At 38.7% G+C, this 26,109-nt stretch overlaps 1 protein-coding gene across 2 annotated transcripts in view; it reads right to left on the bottom strand.

Annotated features, from left to right (window-relative positions):
• Nucleotides 1-14,591: 14,591 nt before the first annotated feature.
• Nucleotides 14,592-26,109, bottom strand: part of b3glctb (beta 3-glucosyltransferase b) — a 27,000-nt gene continuing 15,482 nt past the window's right edge. For both annotated transcript variants that reach the window (XM_042432023.1, XM_042432024.1), the window contains exons 9-15: nt 25,280-25,396; nt 22,356-22,425; nt 20,259-20,372; nt 18,887-18,986; nt 18,195-18,314; nt 17,572-17,716; nt 14,592-15,769 (exon numbers count right to left, since the gene is read on the bottom strand). In XM_042432023.1, the coding sequence (XP_042287957.1) occupies nt 15,635-15,769; nt 17,572-17,716; nt 18,195-18,314; nt 18,887-18,986; nt 20,259-20,372; nt 22,356-22,425; nt 25,280-25,396 (801 nt within the window). In that variant the 3' untranslated portion in view covers nt 14,592-15,634. The remainder of the gene's footprint in view (nt 15,770-17,571; nt 17,717-18,194; nt 18,315-18,886; nt 18,987-20,258; nt 20,373-22,355; nt 22,426-25,279; nt 25,397-26,109) is intronic.

Below are 26,109 nucleotides of genomic sequence, written 5' to 3'. Positions count from 1 at the left end.
ATGATTCTTTCTCTTGAATGAATCTCTTGAGACTTTCTCTTGATAAAATCTATAAGAAAAATACAGTGCGCACAACTCAAGGGTCCAAGCACATCTGAAGGGTCCATTGTTGGCCAAGTACCTGAACCTGACCAGATGACAATATATAGCCTACATAGCATATGTAGGCTATATACTGATTAACAGTTCATCTATTCCCACTGAACAGATCTACTCATTATCCTATCTTAATGAGACAAATGTAATGCAATCATCTAGGGATTTACATGGCAAGTCAAATGAGGTACTAGAAATCCCTGGAGGCACATAAATTATTCACCAGTGGTTAGGTGGATGTTGTACTGCACCACAAACCCTCTACTGACATTACAGTTTTCAAGACCCAGGTAAAGTCATCATGGAGGGTCACTGATAAATGCCATTTGGGAACCAGCTCTTTGATTGTTGCTAAGAGGACTGGAGAGGCTGAAGTGGCTCACTGTGATTGCATGGCAGGGTAAGCTCAAAGCTCAAATTCTTTCAGAAGAGAAGAAATACTTTTTCACCAAATAGGCAGAGTAAGTAACTGTATTATATTTTATTCTAGACTGGGAGAAAGTTGTTCCCATGTCAGGGCACTCCTTTTTAAGTTAGAGGCATCTGTCAGCCTTGGCTCCACAAGTGCGGCACCAACCAGCATCAAGTGTGCCTGGAATAGTCTGTCCCAAAAAGGTCGAGGCAGACATGGTGAAGGACATTAAATTCTATACAGATAAAGAAAAAAGAAAAAGGGGAGTCGGAAAAAAAGTGGAGGGCTGTTCTGAGGGCAAAAGAACAACAACAACAGTTCTTTGAAATGTTGTCTGCCGCTGTAGAGCTGCCCATTGGTCTAAGCACTTCAAAGGGATATGCAGATTCTTTCAGGCCAAAGCCATGGTTTGAAAATCTCTTAGGGATTTCTGATGACCCAATACAAGCAGCATGTTCATCTTGGCACCAGCAAAGAGTTCAGAAGGTGGCGGGCACATCCGCACAGGGGGTACTACACATGTCTCTTGAGAAGCCATCAAAACCACTGCTGAGAGAGATTGTGCAGAAAAGGGTCTCTGCAAAATTCTAGGCATTGTCTGGGGTAGGAATCATGAAAAGGAAGCCATGAAAACTTATAAGTATGCCCTAGGCCTAATGACCACATGCAAAGCATAAACTTCAATTGCCATATCAAATGAGTTGTCAAGGGAGTAGCAGGAGACGGACCCAAATCCAGGACGCAAGCAATAGGAACTGAAGAATAACTTTATCTTTGCTCGAGTGCAAGCAAAGAAAAGCTGAACTGAACAGTACTGAACAACTCAAAACTAACAAAGACTGAACAATACAGAACAAAACAAAGGATTCAACAAGATCAGACTGAAAACCAGGGCTTAAATACAAACAGTACTAATGAAACAACAAGGACCAAGACACAAGGACAGGCTGGGAGCTAATTGGCTGGAGAAGACACACGGATCAGGGCAGGGCTAACAAGACTGATTCAGGGCAGGTGTGGAGGGAAAAACAGAGCAGAGACACACAAGGAAAACCCAGAGCAGCAGAAAACCAAGAAACCAGAAAACACAATCCTTTTTGTAAGCACCAACATAAATAAACTTGTCCAAGAACACACACAAATACAACTTAAACACACAGGAGGTACACCTGCAATGAAGACAATCAAACACTGCCCAGCTGAGCCCAGTCATGGCCCTGCATGCATCTCAAACAGCATTCACAGACAGTCGTTCCTTGGACCAGTTTTGCAGTGCAGCATCTTGTTCTCTTCTGGCCTCATCTCTCTCCCTTCTTGCTTCATCTCCCTCTCTCCTGAGATTGGCTACCTCTGTAGCAATGGCAACCTGCTCCCTGTGTGAAACTGGCCTGTGACATAATTCAGATGCTTGCAGTCATTCACATGGCATCCTGAAACCAATAGGGTAAGTGTAAGCCAAATGCAGATACTGGTTCAAATGAACTTTAGAGAGCTTTGGTTAAGTGCTATCATCAAATATGTAGTCATAAAGTACTTGACGTACCTTAATACATAATGAATGTTTAGACTATGACCCCCAAACAGCTGATACTTCGCTCAATAGTCACCAGTTCTAATTCTGGACTCACAAGTGAATGATGTGTATTGCTGCAATAGTTTGTACTAAACAATTAAATTTATTGCTTAATTTAATCCATGACGATTCGATTCCCTGTAGTTTTATTATCATGGCATTAATGCAGCATTTAGACACACTTTGAATTTGGATTATTATGATAATCATGACATAATATCACTTTAGGGAACAGGCAGGTTAAGCCGTTTTACTTGGTCCCTATGGTAACGGGAAAATCCAGGTTGCTGCAGCCAGTGTTGGTGAGATAGCTGTTAGCTAACTTAACCCTTTTGTTACAGGCTAACAGTGAATTGGGATTTACCTGGCTTTTCAGTATATTCTATATACTGCCCATTCAATGCAGCATCAACATTTATTACTTTAATAACTGTCGACTTTAACATCATTAACTAACCTGTGATGAAGTGTTTGCCTCAGATGTATTCCACAGTTTACCATTCATCCTCTCTGCGGATTGTGTGCAGCCACAGAGTTCTTCTTTTACTCTCCTTTGCTCTGTGGGGAAGTAAAGAAAATCATAAACTGGGTTGTTGGGTTTTTTTTGCAGAATGTAACGCAGCAGCTTTTAGGCATGGTGCCACTAGATTTTCCAATTTGGCACCAACACTTTTATAGCACTTCTTTTCAAAAAGGAGGCATGGTTGTTCTGACAGGGAAGTGAAGTATGCCTGCTCTCGTGTAACTAACTATTTGAAGAGCCCGCTCTCACAGATATTTCATTAATCTAATCAAACCACAGTAACACCACTGTCAGCCAAAAATTTACGACCCCTTGAGTCATTAATGTACTAAATTTTGTCTCTTTCATTTTTAATTTTTTAATTTTGACCAATATGCACAAGTCAAACATTAAGGATATATACACTGATTTCTTTAAAATAAAATTGAATTCCAGTTTGACTTTAAATATAAGTTGGCACAGCAGTAGGTGAGCATAGATAATTTATCAGCCCTTATGTAACTCAAAGCATAGAGCTTGTCATTGACTCAGGCACTATAACGGGATAGATTATCAGTAAATAATTATGTGCTCTCCTGCAGTGAAAGTGGTTAAATATAAGACCCCCAAAAATGCATTTTTGAGCAGTGAGAATAAGTACTAAGCCAGTGGAGGGTGATTAAATCAGATGGGACATTACCTGAGCTCGAGATATTTTTTTATTTAAGCAGCAAAACCTTCAAAAATGAGAACATCCTGATCCCTTCTCTCCTCTCTGGCCATTCACTCCCTCTGCTCACTTTCTCTCTAATACAATTCATCACAAACACTCACAGCTTCTCACATTTCCTTCTCCTCACAGTTCTCCTTCACCATCCGCTTCTTTTAAGCCCATTGACATCCTTTCCGTTAAAATGTGTTTCTCTATTTTTTTTAACCAATTCATTTAATTTTGTTTGTTAGTTAAATGTAAACCTCTAGCCTTAGCCTTTTAGTCTTAAGATCAACAGCACTGGTGGTGACACTTACAGTTCAATGGGACCTAAGTGAAATTACACAGAAATGATGCAGAATTTGTCACTTCATTTCAATGATCACTTCAAAGTTTTTAGATTCCTAAAATCTTTTGGCATTCAACAAACCTTTTCATTAAAATTAAAGTGTGCACATTGGCCATCATGGAAGTGTTAGTCTGCACCAACTGTTCAATCAGACAATCCAAAGGCAAAGAAACTGAAGTGACAGTTCTGGAGAGACAATGTGTATAGCAAATTAATGGATGACTCCCGTATTGTGAGTTTCAAATGTGTTTTTGAGAGAAAAGTATAAGAATGGTGGTAAAATGCTTTGTAATCCCTGTGCACAACTGAGCTTAATATTGCCATAGAATTAGATAATTCACATTCAAAAGCTGTTAAACAGGAGCCACTCTGTAATGCAAATGTGTGAAAAATGTAGAGCAGGATTTGTGAATCACGTCATCCCAAAGCTTCTAATGGATTATTGTAACAACGTGCAGTCGATTCAGCTTGGAAGAGAATTCTCTGACATGTTTTATTCCCCCCCAAAAATCCCCCGCACTAAAAATCTGCTTTAAAATGTAGCTGCCACTTTCACAATGCATCCAGCGAGCACTGTGTTAGAAGATGTGTCATACTGTATTTCTGAAAAGGCAAATATCACACTCAGCAGCAAAACTGTTAATTCACTCATCCTCATTTACCACTTCATTAGCTGTTATATACAGTTGATTTGTTTGTTTACAAATGCAGCACTGAGTCCATCTGTGTAGTGTATATATATATATATATATATACATATATGACAGTCATATATACATATATGACAGTTGTCATCAGTTAATAGGCATAAATTCAATATGAATTCATATGGTCATGCGTACAAATAAATAGATGAACATACACACACAGAGTGCACAAGTCAAATAACTTTCTACATTTACAATGGAAATTCACATAGACTTTAATCCAATTAATCAAAGCAGTCCTGAACAAAGAGCCCCCAAAGACTTTAGTGATTTGCTTCATTTCACGGTTGTAGTTTTGCAGACATAATGTGATTTTGCACAGTAATCCAAAAAAGGATGCTAATAAGTATGCATAATTAGCCTGGATATGAAAACTGCCTCTGAATGAATAACAGGAGTATAATGTGCCATTTTTAACTGAATTAAGAGTCTAAAGATAATATGTAGCAGATGAGTGGCTCAGGGCGGGTTGCATTTGTTCCTCAACTTTTTTTGTTGCAAAGATTGGTCACAGTTTCAGAGGACAGAGTGTGTTCAACTTGTCAACATGAATTTTAGTGCTGGTGAATCATTCCTGACTGAGAGAGAAAGTAAAAGAAAAGGAAAAATTACGGTAAAAAGTTTGGGAAGTTGTTTGATTGCAAAGCAGACGGAAAGAGAAGTTGACCAGGAAAGATGAAAGTTGAAGCTTGATTGTTTTCTACTTAATCAATCCAGGACAAGCTGAAGCATATGTGGATGTTGGACATTCATCCATCTGTCTGTTCATCCAGCCATCAGGGCCACATCAAACATCAAATATGTTTGACATTATAGCATGAACCTGCAGTGTAACCATGCCCACTGATTCAGATTTTACAGCAGTGAGGAGTTGACCTGGAGTTTCAGACATGATAAGATGCCTGACTCAAACTCAACATACCAACTGTTGACATTGCCACAGCACAGATCAAGCAGACAACAAAATGACACAGTTGTACTTTTGGTCTGCACTTGTCTTGACTGGTTTTTGGCTATGCCATTGAGTTCAAATAAAAGGAAATGCTGATGTTACAGCATATAGTAATATTTTAGACAAAAGCTTTAACCCCATCCAACACCTTTTGGATGAACTGGAACGCTACAGAGAGCCTTGTAGTCCAATATCAGTGCCTGACTTTTGGTGTAATGTCAGCCTGACCTTTCAAATGCTTCCTGCAGCAGGTTCCAAAGCCTTCCCAGAAGAGTGGAGGTTGTAATAGCAGCAGATGCCCATTGTTTTAGAATAAGATGTTTTACTCTCACATAAGGGAGTGATGAGTAATGCTGTAAAACAAAAAAGAATTCTCAGCTTAAAAGAGGCCACCTCCACTTTAAAATGTTATGCATCTTTGTTAAGCAGCAGATGACCATTAGGTCATGGATATAAGCTTACTGCTCAGTGTATCAGCAGTGCAAATCATTAGAAACTCAGTTAAAAATGAAGATATAGAGAATAGTACAGCAAACTTTCACATAAACCAATTGTTTTGAGTTTAAATATCTAATCAGACAACACAATGATAGCATTGCCCAAACAGATGAACACACACAGACAGTGTTACACACAGATCTGCGTACAGCAATAAATAAAATGGTCAGCAGTGTCTGCAGCCTTATTGCCAAACACAGACAGACCTGAGCCAAGACATGAATTTGAGACACAAGTTAGCACAAGCAGCACATGCTTGCATGATGAGGTGAAGCAAAGATCACCTGCATAGAGCTAATAAACCCTTTGAAAAGAGTCCGACAGCACACCGACTCCACAATGTTCGAAGCAATTTTTGGCAACCAAACTTGAGCTGTAGCACAAGTGTTTGCAGCATTGTTACAGCAGTACAGCAGCAGAAAAGCATGGGCAGGGGATTGATGCTTTAAGTAAACCATATTGCAAAGGTTGTACTGAATATATGTTGGAGCAAACAGAGAAACACATGGGTGGCGCTAATAAGAGGCTAGGGGAGGCTAAGCCTCCCCAAAATGATCATGGAAATTATGCTGAAGCTTTTTGTGAATTACTTGGCTGATTGTTATCTGGATGCAATAGCTAACAGGTTATTTTGTTGAGAGAGAGCGAACAAGTGAGAGAGACAGCTGAGAGATCAAGTGGGAGAGAAAAGCCTCCAGTTAATGATTATAGCTTCCCCTCTGTTTCCTGGATTTGTTTTTTCTGTCTGTGTGTTTTAGTGGCAAGCGCAGCATGCACGGTGCACAGGTGGGAGGAGAGGAACAAACAGGTGGTGGGGGGTTTTATTCAGATGAAGCAGTGCAAAGCAAGTTGTTGATGTTGCTGTGCTGAGAATAGATGTCTCACAAGTACGTCTGTTTCTGAAGCAATGTCACTCCGCAGGCACTTCAGTGATTTTATTAACAAGAGCAAATTAAATTCTTTCAGCAAATGCACAGAATGCTTAAAATATAAATAAAGTATACTTAATCAAACACTCCCCAGACAATAGATGCATTTAAACTGGCATAAAACATATAAAGGTTTAATGTGGTTAAAGCAGTCTGCATTGATTTATAAATTAATATGATTGGTTCTGATTCTGTCCATAGGTGCTTTATATGTATGAAAAGCTTCTCCTTCAGGTCATTAAAAGCCTGCAGCAGGACACATATCTGCAGCCTCTATACACTTCAGACTAGTCAATTAAAACTCAGCATTCTGCCTGTTATGCAAGAGACATCAGAAACATGTCATGTGTGAGTCTGCCTGAAGAAATTTACGGACTTGTTTCCATTTAAGCATATTTTATGAAGTCTTGGATCAAATCTGTGCAATTAATTTCTTCTAAGGAATTCTGTTAGAACTAATAAGGAAAATATTTTTTAATTTGGGAACGGGCCAGAGAACAATAAATGACATTTGTATTGTAATAAACTCCCATGCACTGTATAATTAACTACAATGGAAAAACTGTGATAACAAACCAGTCGCTCATAACTGCTTCTATCAGACCAAAAGGCATGATAGTGTGCAGTCTGTCCTGTGTTCTAATGTGTCCACATGTTCAGGGCTGTGTAAGCCTTCCTGTCTTCACACTCACTTGGCTATTGTTCTTGCCTGTCTGTTTGTTTATCTCATTTTCCATCTGTATGACATTAACATGCTGCTGTCCCAGAGTAATATGCCTCTGAAGCCCACTTTGGCCCTGAAATAGCTAGTTGCAGCACCTCATTTTCATGCAGGCCAGCTAAGAGAGCAGACCGATTAGCAAGATTGAAATACTTTGGACACCAGCACTGGCTGATGAGTGCTGTGTTCACTTAGAAAACTTAGAGATGTGCTGCTTTCCCTTCTGTTTTCTCTCATATCAGTGAATACAAATGAAACAACAGGAACGCCCCCATAGCTGAGATGGAGCCAGACGATCTGAAAGACTTTGTGGGCGTTTAGTGAATACACAACAGGACCACCTGTCCCTTTCATGAAATAGACTGTGAGGAGGTGAATGCAGGTAGTTGGTTTCATCACATAAAAGAAAAAGTCCGCCCTTTGAAACTATCCTGATGGTGAATAAAATCAGTCTGTGGGGTTCAGTGCATTCATGGACTTCTGTGATGAAGCTCCTCCTCTGCTTCTGCCTTAGTTAGTTATTACCTCTCCCTTAATGCCTTTTGACAGCCTCCAGAGAACATACCTTAGCATTTCAGGTGTGGATTTTTACGTGGTTGGCAAGAGAAATAGAATTTTTTTCTAACTGAGAAAAATGCAACAGGCCTTGCAGCCACAGACAAATGGTACAATCCCTGAGAAGTAGGACAGTGATACATTCGTCATAGTTATGGTTCGGCACGCCAGCATAATGGATTTAAAATGAAATAATGAGGTTATAGTGCTGACTCTCAGCCTTGAGATTATTTGACATTGTTCACATCTATGCATGCTCTCCCAATTTTACAGCAGGACAATGATGAAGACAGAAAACCAAGGAGTTTTAACTGGCCAACTCAGTCACCTGACCCAAATCAAACTGAGCAGGTGTTTCACTTGCTCAAGATCAAACTAAAGGGAAAAAGCAATAAGATGACTGCAGTATAATCAGTATGGGTGAGGGGGTGGGAGAGGGGGGAATCATCGATCCTTTATCTGACTGAGGTTTGTGCAATTTAGAATGGCCCTGACCATTGCTCTGAAATATCAGTAGCCTGACTGTGCTGTGTATTGATAATATCATGGCACTGTCCATGGTGCTGAAGTAGCAGACAGATTTGTAATTGCACCTTTTTCTCTCAGTCCTGCTCTTCTGTCAGTTTTGTCTTTGATCTATAATTTTCTCAAAACTATATACTACAAATACTCAATTCTATACTATACTGTAGCCTACATATTCTATAGAGTACTGTCATCTTCATGATCAAAGTGACAAGTAGAAGCGTGTAGTCACAGAATAATAACCATAAAGAAGAACTGGAATTAACAGACACATAGAGTGAACACAGGAAACCAAAAGAACAAAACACAAAAGAGTCCAAACACAACAGAAAGTCCTAGCAGGATGTGACAAGTAACAATACCAGACAAAGCATTTTAAGTGTAGCTGTGAAGGACGGTGATATATTCAGCAGTTCACTAAAAGCCAAAACTTTGATACCTTTGCATCTGCAAGCGCATGAAGATAAACTGAAAAATCTTTTTCAATTGGAGAGGTCAGTCGATCTTTCCAAGTGAAGAGAATAAAATCAAGCTTGCCACTTTGCTACATCTGGTGATTAACAAACAGGTTAGTCAGTGGCTGGTTCCACCATAAAACTAAATGCATCATACTCTAATACACCTAAGAAACAAGCAGGCTGGTGTCAGGTTTTAGGACAAAAAAAGCAAACAAAAGCTGCGGATGAAACGTTTATAAGAGATCATCAGCCATGGCGCAGTGCTTTGAATGGGCCCATTTAGGCTTTATACACCCATTTCTACCTCTGAACTATCCTTAAATGGCAAGGGCCAAATTTAATGTGAAGATAATAACATGTACCATTTGTTAATATGACGATAATTTGACCGTTAGCTGAACTGAACCAATCCTTACATAGCAACTGTAACTAGGCACAATATGGCTATAGCATGTCTGGCTAAGTAGCATACTACTGTAGTAATAACAAGTAGTTAGTAGTAGTAGTAACTAATCCTCTACAATATGTGTCACATATCTACAGGGACCTCATATTTGGACCCAAATATTTCCAGAGCCCACTTCTGCTCGATGAGAGACTGTAGCATGTAGTACGTGCTGTTCCAGCAGGTCTGCATGTCTTGCTGGAGTCTTCTTATCTGGTTGAGCTGCACATGAATGTCTTCCAGGTAGGAGTAGGCTAAGGTGGAACTGCCACTATATCAGCTACAATTTTCTGAGCCAAAAGATTCATTAACAGCCACCTGGAGGGTGTAAATGACACACAGCAGGCTAGGGAGTCCAACATCACTCATGGCCTTGATCATGTTTTTGACTTGACTTGGGAAATTGGACTGATGCTGCTAGTCCAAATATCAGTGGTAAAGCTGAAGGCTGAAATATCCTGCAACAGGCTGTTGATGTGCTTTTTCACAAAGTCATGCAGCTTTGATAATACGGTTTATGTGATGTGGTGACAGCTGGGAATCTCATACTTCGGCTCCAGTACACTGAGAAGACGACGAAATCCCGTATTGTCTACAACTGACACTGACTGGTCATCAAAAGCAATGTACTGGGTAAGAGCTTCTGTTATTTCTTACTACCCGTGGGTTGTCTCTGGATATTTTCTACTATCTTCTACTGCTCTACTGCAAAGTTAGTTGTTGCTGTTTCCCGCTGCTGGCATTAGCAAACTCCTTGAACTCAGCGTTGTGTTGGTTCTTTAGATGTTTTATCAAATTGCTTTAAAGGAGCTACTTTTCAGCCCTCCTCTTGACAGTTTAGCAGAGCATAGTTTGCAGACTGCTCTACTTTCATCATCATCGCTTATCCTAAAATATCTATTACTTCTCCTCCATGTACCAGCTCAACTGATAAGACTTTAAGGTCACGTTACACGTAAAGCATTATGGGCTGCGGTTGTATCAGAGTAGTGTTATGATTACGAGTACATGAGCACAGTATCAGACCAATACCCAATACTGGTAATGCTGCATCCCTAATTTGAACCGGCAAATTTGACAGTTGTTGACCAGAAATTAAGGAGCTATTTGTTTCAAAAACAACTACAAATGTTTTGTTGTAAATCTGCAACTGTTATTGTTGCAAACAGTCTTTGTGTCATGGGAGAGGAAGAAAAAGCTTGACAGCGATTTAAACAGTAATGAAGGGTTGTGAATCTTAGTAAACGGTCTATCAGCAACATGGTCTCTGTTGCAAAAAATATGTAAATGATAGAGAGTAATGTTATATTTTTTTATTTATGATCCGCCTTTTTTAAATTTCATGACAAACCACGAGAGTTTTACCAATTCAGCAGGATTCAAACTCAATACCCTTTGGACTAAAAATATAACTTGACAGGAACTTGTGTGACAGGACAGCTGGAGGTGAGAGGAATGTTCACTTAAAATCAACTGATATTTTTTCCCACTTTTTAAAAATGTCCACACCTTGCACATCTTGGGTCAGAGTCAGCACGCATAATCCCTGCAGACCCAGAAAGATGTATCCATGCAGGGTAGGGCTGAAGGTTTTCCTGTTATTTTGAATAATTTTTGTCTTTTTTTAAGGATTTCTGGGATTTTTTCCTCCATAAATTAAGTTTGATTTTAATAACAGAACTGCAGATAAGTAAATTTCTTGTGTATTTTTTGTTCATGTTTTTTAGATTATGTGGCAATAATATGTAAATAATTCCTCTTCTCAGTGGGAAAACATACAATACTAAATATAGAGAATGGCTTGATCCCCTGTTTACAGCATGTCCCCTTATAACTTTTACATGAGTGGTTATATGGGAGTGTATTTCCACCTTTACAGAGCGGAACTGAGGTTTTTACTGCTTGCAGCGACATAAAGAAAAAACAGTTGTTTACTGAATTGTAAACTCACAGCGTGAAAAGTCACTGGGAGAAACTGCTGCAGGTGAAAAGTTGATCCAGTCATATAACTACACAGCAGTTATTGAGATACTGTCAGAAAAGAGAGACCAGAACTCAGATTTCATGGATATCTGCACATTTCAATGGTAGCCAAACATCCACCATGAACATCTACAGTGCATTATGCGCATCCCAAATATGTTGTCACTGATTAAAATATTGGTCAATGGGAAAGTTCTCGTATCAAATGACCTGTCAATCATTTTGTGAGTGAACACCCTATTCTGGATCACAGATTGTGCCTTTAACAATCAATGATAAGTGCTCTTTAATTCAACAAATGACAGCAAAGGAGAAAAATATAATAGAGGAGAAAAAAATGCTGGGACTTTTATTATTTATGACTTTTGAAGGCACTGAAAATTTCACACAACCATCCAAAGACTGAGGCGTTGGCAGTGCTCCTGGGTGCAGCTTTGATTAATGTTGTTCATTCTCTCTATATATTAAAGGTTGACTAAAGCTTTTACTAACTTTACAGTTAAAGGAAAAAAAGATTTAATCTGAGATGTGCTGAAAGCTGAAGAACACCGGGAGTAACAGGACAGTATAAAGAACATTTGACATGCAGTACAATTGACAGAATAAATCTAAATCCATGCTTGAAGCGCACTAATAATAACCGTGCATGTCTTTACTGAATCAGATTGATTTACCGTTTATTGATGGAAATTGGAAGAAACAGGGGAAAATTGCAGCTGATTTAGAGGCTGTGGAGCTCCAGAGTTTGTGAACTCTGGAGCTGCAAGCGTGTCGTGTGTGTGTCAAAGTAATGAAAGAGAAAGCAGTCTGGAGTATAAAGTCTCACTGCATCAATGATGGTGGCGTGTGTATACGTGGAGTTGAACAAAAGTGCAAGAGGAACAAAGCGATCCATTTTTTGTGAAGTTTGTAATGTTCCATTTACACATGAAAGAGCAACGACAACATGACAGGCCTGAAACTGTGCGACATCCCTGCAGCTGCATCCTGATATGAAATTTAAGGGAACTAAGATTGAATATTCACAAAATAACTTCTGAGATTTCAGGAGAACAAAGGAGAATAGACTGATTAGCATGAACCGTATGAATCCCGTCTTGCTTTAAGTATAGTTTAAAGAATTTTATCTTCCTGTCATGCTCACAAAGAAATAATTAGTGACATATCATGTTAACGCCAATTAAACGGATATCAATAACAATTCAAGCGATCATTCTTTGGTGTTATGAATAATGTGAGTGATATATTTAGTCTTTCTGCAAGAATGCACACTGAATATAATATTTATCATGTCATCTGCCTTGCATCATACAAAGTCTTCAAAGAGAAACTGACACTATGGCCAATGTCACTGTTGCTATGGTAACGAATGTCACAGTGACATGATACTAAGGCACTTCACGACTTGTGACAAGTCTGGGAAAATTGAAGACACACATGCTGAGGTGAACAAAAGTAAGGCTGAGCCTCTTGTGATATGAAGGAGTGATATCCCTGTGTGGTAACCAATCAGTGACCTGTAAGCCTTCTTCTTCTTTTTTTCTTTTTTTTTTTTTTTACAATTTTAATCATCAAAAGTTGAAAAGGAAATGATTTCAGTCCAGTAAGTCATGCTGGGATGGACAAAAGAAATGGGAACAGAAGTAATATGAGTGAACAAGTGTGACAATGATTCATTTGACTGGAAAGAGACTCATTACAAAATGTCTAGCGGAGCAACATTTATTTTATTTTAACCACAATGGTCCTTGGGGATATCTTTTTTTGAGGCAGTCTTGGTCAAAATAATTGCAGAATTTTGTTTACTACAATGTCTAACATTTGTCAATGATTCGTTGAAGTGCAAAAAACTGTGTGTGTAATTATTATCTAGATGAGTGAAAAAGGGGAGGAAGATATAATTTTGTTTCTGTGTTTGTATCCTAGAACAGCAGGTGATTCTCTCCACCTTCAATCAGTCTTGTCAGTCAGTCTGTTACTTGACAAAAAAACCCACAAAAAAAGGTTTTGTTCAAAGCAATGAATCTTTTATTTTCAAAATATTAAAAAAGTATATTGAAATTGAAAGAAATAACAGGTTTCAGCAATGCACAAACACTCACAAACATTTATATATTAAAAAAAAAAAACATCTGCAAAATGCCATTTAAATGCAGGCTTTCTGGCTGGGGTTGTAATTACTCTTACACTCATTCACACATATCATCAACACTAGCTCGCACACATACACGGTTTTGCTGTTCAAACATCTAAATAAAATTCTACACTGAAAACTCCTTAATTTGTGACGTGTGTACACAATCATATCTCCTGTGGTAAAAGTACAAACAACAAATTCATAAAAATACTATACACAACTTTTCATGCAGAATTTGGCATTTTGTTTTAGAGTTATTATTTTAAAAAATATTAATATATTGAGTAATGTGACATTTTGTGACATAATGTGACATTTTGGTAAATACACTTAATCGCTTTCTTGCTGAGAGTTAGATGATAAGTTTGATACCACTGTCAGATCTGTCCATTCAATATGAAATAAGACCCAGCAGGCCATTAGCTTTTAGTTTTTTGTACAGATTAAACAAACAAGATATAACACGTTAATTAGTGAACTGCTGGCAGGCAGGTTTTTAAACTTGGGACAGAGCAAGGCCAGCTGCTTCCACCTTCATCCTGGCTGTAGCTTCATATTTCACGTACAGGCACAAGAATGGTATCAATCTTCTCATCTAATCCTCAGCATGAAAAAAAAGCGTATTTCTCATTATGTTGAACTACTCCTTTACAAAAGTATTTGTCTACGAGTGAAATGAACACAGAGTATGAAAGAGATTACAGAGAAATAGAGCAAGTTACCAGTTATGACTTAAAATCTAACTTCAAGAAAGTTACTTAAGGCTGAAAAGCAGAGTGTCACTGCTGCTTTGTTGCATCTGTAACCAACAGTGATGATGAATGGCTCCTTTTATTAATTGCTCTTGAGTTTATTTTAGCCCTCTCAGAATTGTTGCATCTTGGCCAAGTGCAAAAGAGGTTTTCAACCTCAGAGACATTTAACACTTAACCACCTAAATAGTAAATATATTAACACAAATAAATTGACAAAATCCTTCTTAATAAATTAAACATTTTGATTCATGGTTATATTCAAATTTCATTTTTTTTTGGAGGGGGGAGGGGGGTTAAAGTGACAGTAGTAATATTCACATTCACGCTCACAAAACAAGCAGCAACCAGCATGATTTAACTAATACTGAATCAGTGTACACTTGTAGATGTAGTCACTCTAAATTTCTAGATGTAGGAAAAAGCTGAAACTAAAAGAAATGTTAAGTCGCTTAACTTTTAGCCATGCTAGCAGTGTGGCTCCTCTTGGTCCAGACTAAGATATTACTGTTAGTATTATTTTTCCTGTCTACTCTATTACAGAATGTACAGATATTCATGGTCTCCAGAGGATGAACAAATATCAATGCAGGTGAGGTCACAAAAGACTACACAAAAGAACAAAAGACTACCTGCACACTGCTAAACTGTTCCAAAATCTACTTTAAATCTTCTTTATTTCCCCACAGAATGAAGACTACTGACTTTTCATTTAGCATCACCATCAGGTGCTAACATTGCCAATTTTGAAAATGTATGGATCCATTTTGTTGAATTTATTCATTTTAAATGAATGGGAAGAAAAATGTCAAAATAAAATGACAGACACATCCCCATACTGATGGCAGTTGCTATGGCGAACATGTAAGCAAACAATACTTAAAGTACACATTTGGCAGAGGCAGAGAAACATTAGCATCCACCGGTCAAGTTTATCTGTCTGCTGTTTGGGGCTTTTTTTTCTGACTCAACCCTACAGTCAATGTGCAGGCAATGAAACCAAAACAATGAGCTAACCGAGGCTAAAAACCTCTGTAAAGCCACAGATTTGGGAGATAATTAACTTTACATACAGTGATTTGATTTCATGTTGATATAAAACATTTTTAAAAAGGAAACATTAAGGCTTGTAGGGATGATGTTTCAGGCCACATTTGACAGGTCTGTCTAGTTATTACAGTCACTGTAGTTGGTTGCTGCTTGTTGTCTCATCTTTAGCGTAACGCTGTTGTGCAAATTTGGATTCAGTCTTTGTCTACAATACAGTATGTAAGGTAAACATACTACATACACACACACACACACACACACACACACACACACTGTTACTACAGTTCATCTCGTGGGTGTGTGTCCTGCAGCCAGTGTTTGTAGACAGCCACGGGATCTATGTTCCAGTGCTTGTGGAAGGAGATGGCCTGCTGCAAGGAGAGCAATGTCTCTGAGTAGTCATCCGGCCGGGCCTAAAAGATCAAGGACAAATGGTTTGTGTGTGTGTGTGTGTGTGCTTATGTATGTGTCTTCTTAATGTTTCATGTTTCATTTATTCCCACTGCAGCAAATGACCAATTTGCTCCAGGGCAGCACATTCAATATTCTGTTGTGATAGCATGCTTAACCCACAAGGCAGTCTTTCAGTCTTTTACCACCTACATTTAGGGAGGGCAAGCATGAGGAAGGCTTCATGCAGATCATCATCTGACAGGTTAATGTCTTAAATCTGGCTCCCATCAACACTTGGAGCGCTTTTGGCTTACTTAGCGGTTTCTGGTTTCTAGGGTGAGAGCTGGTTTTGGAAAGGCAGCAGAGACAAACTAGGACAGAAAGAGATTCATAAGGATGACACTACAGCATGAGATCCATCCTCCTGTCCCACAACCTTTTATGTAACTTTAGACCTACCTCTAACTTAACACTAACAGCCAATCAGATGTCAGATAGATCTCATATAATGGCTATCCAGCTGCTAATTCATCTTTGTTCTTAGTATTTTGAATCTGGATCGGGGCAAAATTGCAGAGCTTGAGCCTCATCTCTTTATTCCGCATGTCAGCAATCACTAAATTTACATTTACAGATGGTAATAAACGTGTGTTTTGATGTTTAACGGTGTGCACTTCGGACCAGCTGTCTGGATGAAATGTCGCTAACATACTTGGCCATACAAAATGAGCATCATGTAATTGGTTTGATTATGACTGACAGACAGACATCTGATCTCAAACATATAAAATGTATTTTTATTGCTTGGATGGGGCAAAAATATTGCAGTGATCAAATCCATCAGCAGTCACAAAGCTGGTGTCTGTTCCCAGTTCACTCATTTGGTGGCTGTAATAACTGCTTATTTAGCAGCTATTCAAAAATACAGAGAAGACATTTTTAACCATTTTATTATGTGTGCCATAATTACTTTGAGATACTGGGGGGATATTAAGTAAAGGGGAGGGTCTGATGAAAATATGAATAATGCCAGGGAGAGTCTTGCTTATAAAATGAAAAATAAGATTCTGCACCCCAATAATTTTTTTACTGTCCCTATGTGCAGCATGTCAATATGTATTGATTTTTGAAAGGGATTATGGTAATAAATCTACTTTCTTTGGCCATTACTGACTCTACCACTCTGACCTTCTGGTCCCAAATGCCCTAATACACCAGTGCCTTTCTTACAATAGAGCCCTTAAAATACAATTAACATCACAAACTGACTGTGTCCAAGGCTGTATGTTTCCTCTGAGGCTTATATATACTGTACTGAAAGAAGTGTTTTTCAGACCGTCTGAAAGTTTTGAAAAGCTGCATCTCCCAATTTAGTGACACTTTTTTTATGGGTTTTCAATTTCCTAATCAGCTCCTAGAACTGTGTAATTTGCTACTCATCTACATAGAAATTAGAGACAAAGTTCTGAGACAGCTATTGATGATTAGGTAGGTGTGTTGAGTTTTTAAAAAGGGAGAGAGAGGAAATGCTTGAAAGAACCACCTCACTTAAACACAAGTAAGTATTAGAGTCTCCATTTTCACTATAATTAGTATCACGTTAAGTAGTTCTTAGGTTCCAAGAACCTTTCTATGAATTTTTATTTAATATATCAGTTTTCAATCTAAGAAATTATAGGAAACTATGAGACCTGTAAAATAAACTTGCTCTTATTGAGTATATGTCCCCATTTCAGGGTTAGGAGCGAATGTAGTTAAGGGAGGTTGTAACAAACATATTAAAAACATGTATTTGAACACATGTATGTGTATTCTTCCCTACCTGGTGGAACAGTGGACTGTGTGTGATGGGAACACCGAGGGAAGTGAAGCACCTGCCGAGCACCATGTCATCAGGAGCATCATCGCTGTAGCAGCTACAACCACTGGAAACCAGCCTGGACACCGCCACCCTACTGAGCACCATCCTACATACACACACACACACAACTTATATAATATTCTTTTGCGTTTCAAAGAAGTTTGTTGACTTTTGGGGGGAATTTATTCCATTTGTTATTATTTTTGATGTTTAAACATGCTAAGTATCTAAGAAATGTTCAAACCCCCTAAACTTTATTTTAAATTCTATTCATCACCTTAAGATTTCAAACAATACCAAATATGTCAAATATGCAAAATTCTGTGTGATCAAGGTTTTCCGTTTGATGTCATGGTTCACTGGTGAAAAACTGTTCTATAATTAATAATATTTCATTCAATATTAGCCAGAAAGTAGCTGCAATTAACTGCAGTGTTGAAAAAGTTTTGAACATGATGCTCACTGGCTAACATTTTGTTGTTCTTACACTGAGTTTTGTTTTACTGCGACATTTCTAAAACCTGGCACAGCAGCTACGTTCTCCTTTTTACCAAAACACCACCAGCACCATCCTACAGCCTCACCCTCCTCCTCCTGTGGTGTAGCTGTATCCGCTGTGAACCAAACCGTAGCCGTATCTCTCGCCCAGGCTCACTGCTTCCTTTGGGTCATAGCAACGCAACAGTCGCCGCAACCTGGGTAAACTAGAGACGGACAATAATCGACAGACCAACAGACAGGAAGTGAGACGGATGAATGTCCCAAACACAAGTACAAATCAGCGACTGTATGAAGACACACAAAACCAGATCCTACCTAAAATCAAATATCTTATTGTTTCCATTTTTTTTCTGTGCTGCACCAGAACATTGTACTTTAAAGGCCTAAAAACACCCATTTTCAATTCATTTATGTTGTTTGATTAGAGCTTTTCTCCAGACAGTGTGGTTGTGTACAGATTGAAATCTCTCCTGTTAGTTTTGTCGCAGCTGTTTGGGTGGGAGAAGTTAAACCTTTGTTACTAGTTCATGAACAGGAGCAGAATTCTAATTAGCCAGCATGAGTGAAAACACATGCGTGGGAGTGCGCAGCGTCTTTGAATAAATCACATCGTTGAAAGAGATGCAACACAGTAATACACTTTCTTTTTTAGTTTGAGTGAAATTCGGCACCGCAACATCCATCAAAAGTGCATTTGAACAGCATGTTTTCTTGTCTAATATGTATACATTTTCTAGGAATGGTAGTTTAACACAGCAGCTCTTCTCCCAGTTACCTGATGAGTGTATCATCATCAACAATGAGTAGCCAGTCAGCCTTTGGCACAGCTTTACTCAGGAACCGCTTTAAGATGGCAAACGTCTTCCCACAGTGTCCTGCAGGGAGACAACAAATGGACAAAAAGTGTGAAAAAGACAAAGCAGGGGCCACCGTACACCAGGTTTGTGGCTCAAAACTACCAGGGAGGGGCAAAATCCTCAGACCCCATGAAAGTAGATCAGACCATCAATTACCTATTTAGCATTAACACATCCCTACACGATAATGAAAGAAATGAAAGCACAAACATACAGCAGTAAAAGAAAATTTAAAGATACAATAAAGACAAAGTAACTAGGAACAGAAGCACTAAAAGGAAAAAAGTAGAAAATCATCAAAAGCATTAAATAAAGAGGTGGGGGGGGGGGGGGGGGGGGGGGGGGATACAATAAGAGGCTTATGAAAAAGATATGGGACAGAGGGCAGGACAGACAGTAATACTGTAACTGTAATGTGATACTTCCATCAGCCTGTGAACAAGAACAGAGTGAGAGAGAGAGTATACAAATGGACAGAACAAAGAGATAGAGGTGTCATTGACACTGTATCTGTCCCCCTGCTGTGTGAAAGGACTTAGAAGTACATTACAGAGTGACACAGACAGATCTGTAATACAATCAGAGGTGTTTCAGACAGGAATATATCAAATACAAATATAGAATTGGCGTCTGTACCTCTCTCACTTCTCAGCTGGTCATTAGTGCCGTTATTGCTTCTGACTCTAGAGCTTATTGTGAGGAAGTTCAAGGGTTATCTTTTCTCTTCACCGTGAAGAGGAATGACTTTGTGGTTTATTACTTTTTATTTTTAACAATTTTACTCTTGTGAAGCAATTTGTTACCTTGCTTTGTGAAAGGTGCTTTATTAAATAAACTTTACTTACTTACTTACTTGCTATGATTTAGTTGGTTTGTCTGTCCTTACATTGATTTATATGTGGGGCCTTTTGAATATGTGTGGACTAAAAGTTAGTCCTGAAGAGGCTGAAGGACTTTCTATCTATGGTATCACATGAGGAACAAAACACAGGAGATAAAAAGGGGCATGGAGAGTTTGTTTGGTCACTGAACTACAACTTCAGCCTAAACTTGACGATTGACAAACTGCTAACACAATGTGGTGATTGAAAACAGGAAACAAAGATGGGATACATCACAGTTTCTTCTCCATAAATGTGCAAGCTTATCCTCAAGCTGCAACTTGTCTATCACCATCCAGCCACCCATTTTTAAGCTACCACTTCTGGTCAGGATGAGATTGGCAGCAGGCAGCCTTAACATCCTTTTAATTTTTCTGTTCCAGCTCCTCCTGGGGACTCATTAACTCACCTCTCTCAGTATTGGGCACTCCAAGACTGATGGTTGGTATGGAGGCATCAGTGACATCGCTGTAATACTCCAGAAACCCAGCATCTTTCTCCCAGGTTGCCTTGACCACTGGTACTGAGAGGAGAAAGGGGGGAGAAAATTGAAACATCAAACAATACTCTCTCTAAACTATACAGACACATGCACTGAATCACTGTTTGATGGCTGTCAGAGCTCATAATTAAAACTATCTCCAAGTCCTTGATGCAAAACTGTAAACCCCAAAGGACCGTGTAATCAAATAACATTAGATGTCTGCTATCTTCAACTGGTGGGACGGGGCGGAACAATTGAGCTGTCAAGACACTGAATCACTTCATGCTCACTCACTGCGTGTTGATATAGATAAGGGCAGCAACTCTCATTAAAATCACTTAAAAACTACAAAATGATAACTGATCATAATCAAACATAATCAATTCTGATCATTCTAACCAGTGGAGCCGATCCCGCATTAATTATTCTCAAACAAATCCTACTATTCAACTGATTGTACAGATGAGAGACTGCAGATAGCAGACTCCTATGACAGCTCGTTGTCCAATTCTAATAACCAGCATTTTAAGTAATAGCCAATTCAGATCTAAGTTAAAGGGAAATTCTGGTTTATTTCAACCTGATGTATTTCCCATAAATATAGCCATTGTGGCTCTATGTGTCATGCTTATTTTGCTCTCTCCAGCTCCGTTATGTGATTCACAAAAAGACACACACAAAGATGAACATCAGGGCAAGCGGCTGAGACTCCTGCATCTTTCCAATTAAACATAATTTTTTACATGAATCACTTCAAAAGTTTATTTCTGAGTCTGAACAAAAGTGAACACAGAAACTAGCCGCCTGTAGCAGCCATTATGGCTAACTGCATAGGGAACTACATCCGGGGCAGCTCGCTGGCTGGCTGAACTACCCTTCATACTCATCAACTGGATGAAAAGAGCAAGAACGGCGAGGCCAAACGTTCAGTTTCACATGGTAAGAAAAATGCGATTATAACATGCAACTGTATGAGTATATAAGTCTCTATTGTACAGCGGTATATTCCATGAAAACTGCACAGTATGTATCTTGTCATTTTATCCTTGCAACTTGGAAACTTGCAGGCACGAACCATTTTATTTATCTGCTAAGTTACTACTTCTATAGCAGGAACTGGCGCTGAGGTATCCACAGCCTCAGACATAAACAAACTGACGTGCACAGATGAATATGCAGGCTGGTTCGGTTTGCTGGCAAGCTGCAACCCCCCCGATATACCTGATCACTATGCAGTTAGCCATAACGGCTGCTACAGGTGGCTAGTTTCTGTGTTTACTTTCAATCAGACTCAGAAACAAACTTTTGAAGCGATTCATGTAAAAATCATTTTTATGTGGACAGATGCAGGAGGCTGAGCCGAGTCTTTATGTGAATTGACGTAATCTCTATAACAGAGCTGAAGAGAGCAAAATAAACATGACCCATTGAGCAACAATTGCCACATTTATGGGGAATACATCCGGTTGAAATAAACCAGAAATGTCCTTCAATCATACGCTGTTCTTTCTGCTTCATATATTGTTCATTGCTTTTAAAAAGCCATAACTACTGGTTCATTCTGACCCTGTTTAAAAACACTTCAGTGTTTTGGATAATTACACAAACTATTGCAATTTTAGCTGACAGTCTAGATGAGGTTGTGAATTTTAACAGGTAGCTTTCACCTGGCAGGTTAACTGGGACTGAATGACCACCAGACTGTTAAGTAAGTGGCAGTAAACAAAACAGCATAAAGGGGGAAAAAATGTTTGCAGCAATGTTTGTCCTGTAATTTCCATTTAAATTAAATTTTCTCTGTTTCCATGTTTATACAATTAATCTATGCGGCCAGAACCAATGATAGCAATAACTGACTCCACATTTGAAAAAATAGCATTTTCGCCACTGCATCTTTGCAATGAACAAAATGTTGTAATTTTATACTTAATAAGACCGATTAATACGTTACAATCCTGCAGTAGATGACAATTATGTAATAGGACATAATACATAATATAACAGGGAATAACAAACAGGCACCTCGATCAGAGTGGAATTTTTGGCAAGTTTTCACAGCAACAAATATGTCTTTCTTCAACACTGGATCACCCTAAGAAGAGAGGAAGAGAATCAAGGTCCATCTTCATTTAGAAAAATGATGCATGGTATAAGATGGTAAAAAGTGTGCAGGTGCACACAAACTGCCACAAATATGGAACATAATGGACCTAAAATTGAGTCAGGATGGCAAAATGAGGTACACTAAGTCCTAACAGCATTATAAACAAATCACAGCACTGTGTGTGTGTGTGTGTGTGTGTGTGTGTGTGTGTGTTAGCGCCAGACATGTAAATACTGGCACTGAAGTCCTATTTCAGGTGTCTCTTCTTATTCCAGACAATTACATCATTTATTTATAGCTGTCAGTTGTTTTTAATCTGCTGTACTTGGAGAAATTTCAATATAAACATCTGACACTCCCTCATATTTGATCACAGTCATTCCTGTAAGATCATTATAAGTACAAGATTACTCATGTATTTGTTGTGTTTTTAAAACTTTGGCCCCTTTCAAGCACGTTACCCAATAATTTGGAGACAGTGGAGCAATTTTTGGCAAAAGTCATGTATACAAAAATGTGTATTTTTACATTATTGTGTATATTTATATTTTGTTGTTAAGGGAGATGCATCATGCACATTTCCAGGTATACATTTTTATTCTGGGGATGGAATGTAATAATAATATAATACTGGAATATCTTTACATGATTTACAGTTCAAAAAACTCCTTATTTATCTTATACTGGCTCTTTATGCAGCCCTTCAGTTCAGTCTCTTTAAGGCCCTGCTCCCGATGAGCCCACTCTGTTCTGATTGGCTGGCTCTAGAGGCTACGTAAACAAAAAGTAGTAGTCAGATGTCACCTCTTTCTCGTTCTTTACTGAAAATGTCAACTTCTTAAATACATCCGTACATGTCCGAGCTGAAATCCGATCCGAAATATGCAATTGGACAACATGAACAACACATGGAACCACCTTAGCAACAACCTTAGCAACAAAGGTTATGGAGCAGATGGCTGTTTGGGGGTGTGCATGAACAATCTGCTGTCATTATGAGGAGGAAGTAGAGGTAACTTTACAAATGAAGCGTTCAGAGCAGGGTAAAGCCTGAGCTTTTTACATGCATTCACCTCAAGGTTTGGATTATGTTTAATATAGACATCCAGCATCATAACAGTATAAATGACAGAAAATAACAAAAAGCATGTTATTTCCCTTTTAAGATAAGATAGGCTTTGTTCATCACATGCAGGGGAATTAAAGGATCACAGCAGAAAAACAAATGCATAGTACAGGGTATAACCTAATAACTACGACTACATCCTCAACTCCTTACTTTCTGTTGTCAGTTTCTCTTGATTTTGTGACTTTTTGATTTCTGCTGGTCCTTGAGGATGATGGATGATTAAGACAGCATGCTTTAATGGAGCTAGAGCAGAGGACAATGTTGAGACTTTTGTTCTGTAGTCCGTTAGGAAGTTTATGGTCGTCACAGGCACATAGCTGTGGGTGGGCCTAGGTGGCCCCGGGCAAACCCAATCAGAAGGCTTTCCTTTTTTGCTGGATCATCCAGTGAATAGCAGTCAATGAATACTGTTTAAATTATCTGATTACGCAACCAATAAAAATACAACAATTCTTGTTTCTTGCAAACTGCATTTCACAAATGCCACATTGCGAGCAGCCCCTCCTCTTACACTCATTGTGCAGCCCACGCATTGCACAGAGGAACAGAAGCCTACTGTCCGCTAGCTGTGTCAGCTGTGTGTGCGTGTGTAATTATGTGGCCGGTGTGCCAGCCTATGCGATGCTGTTAATGTTCGTCTCAGTGCCTGTAACATTACCTCGTATAAGGCTTGTATGATTAAACTCTGGTGCATTCAGTCAAGTATAGTTACAATGGCCTATTTTGGTCAACATATGTTTTCATAACCTCTGAAGTAAAATTGGTCTTAGACAGGCTGGGCCCACCTGATTTTCTCTGGGCCCATCTGATTTTCTCTGGGCCCACCCACACTGTGATTACTGCCTACTCTGCTGGGTCGGCATTGTGTAAAAGTATCAGCTTCAGCTTCACCACACAGGATTGAAAACAGGACAAAACAACAGAAACACAGCATCAACAAACATTATTTAAAAAACATGAATACAGAAAAGAATAAAAAGGGAGCAGGGCAGAGTGTTAATAATAATTCCAACTTGGTTGCATCTGCTGCCTCCCTATAATTTCCCCTTGATATATTTACAATTCTCTGCAATTTCAGTTTAATCCTTAACATTCAGATTTCCATACAACATGTTAAATAGTAAAACACCACCGGATTCTTATACACCATTTCCAGGGTGTGTGGTCTTGGATGAAATAAGCTCTTTGGTTTTACCTACATTTATTTCAAGCAAACTCTCTTCACAACAGTGCTGAGGGGAAATTACATGATTGAGATATGTGCAATCTCTTAGTGTCCAGCTCCCACAGAAGGCCAGCCAACGCTATATATGGGTCTTGCATTTTCGTAGGGCCTCACAAAAGTATTTTTTTCTCCTTCTGTCTATACCTGGCATAAGGAAGAGTATGTGCTACAGATATAAGGTCTGCTTAACTTTGCAAGCCATGTACACATTTTGTTTAATGGAGTGTGAAGTCCATCATATGCTGAGCAAATGTTGGACATGGACAGCTGAGTTATCAATGTTATGCAACAAAGTAACAACTGTGAGAAATGTTCTTGATTTCATCCTTAATTACCAACAGCTGAACCTCGTCATGCCTGCATGAGTTGTACATATTCAGTCCAGATGAGTAATAACTGCTCGCAAACGTTCATACAGACATACTGGGGCATCCTTTAAGAACTTCATCATAGTGATTTAAATGTCAATAAATAAGAGTTGTACATACACAGCTGGGCATGTAGGTTGTAAATGTGGTGGCGCAGTTGTCTCTCGGCTCTGTACAAAACTCTGGAACTGCCGTCAGCTTTGGACCGTTTCCTTCCTCCCAAATATACAAAGCAATCTAGAAAAGTGGAGACAGACATGAAGACAAATGTAATGGAGTAATAGGTGACAGTGAACAGTGACCATTACTGGTGAAGAAGTTGGAAAAATGATCAGGATATAAATTAAAACTATAACAATCAATTCTACATCTGACAGGTAAGCGGGCCAACTATGGGGGATATTCTTGGTCATAATTAAAATTAAAAGTCCAAATAGAAAATTAAAAGAGAAAATGGAAAATGCATAATGGAAAATGGAAAAGATTAAATTTAAAATGCCAGATGGTAAAATGCAAGTGCAAAAATAAAATTAAGCCATTTTAAGTTTCTCATTTGATGTTTCCCTTTTCTTATTTCCATTGACATTTTCAATTTCATCTTTACCATCTTGACCAAAAATATCCACCTAAGCTTACTCTGGGCCCTGAAACAGTAAATATTTATAATCCCTGGCACCGCTGGACCTCTTAATAATTAAGTGTCTCACACACACACACACACACACACACATACTTTAAGTCATACACATTTATGTGGCTAATAATTCATTCTGTATTAGGCAAGAGTCATTTGGGATTTTCTAAAAGGACACATGGCTCAGTTTAAGACTCACACTACATTTTAAGGAGGAGTCACATTATGAATTAATGAGTTTACTGGGTCTAGACGGTGAAGTAAAACACAATTTAATGTTGATATTAATTTATGTATTTCATCTTGTGATACAAAG

Source organism: Thunnus maccoyii, chromosome 13 (assembly GCF_910596095.1).
Source record: "Thunnus maccoyii chromosome 13, fThuMac1.1, whole genome shotgun sequence".
Lineage (NCBI taxonomy): Eukaryota > Metazoa > Chordata > Actinopteri > Scombriformes > Scombridae > Thunnus > Thunnus maccoyii.
Note: the sequence above shows the minus strand (reverse complement) of the source record. Positions and strands in the feature narration are given on the sequence as shown.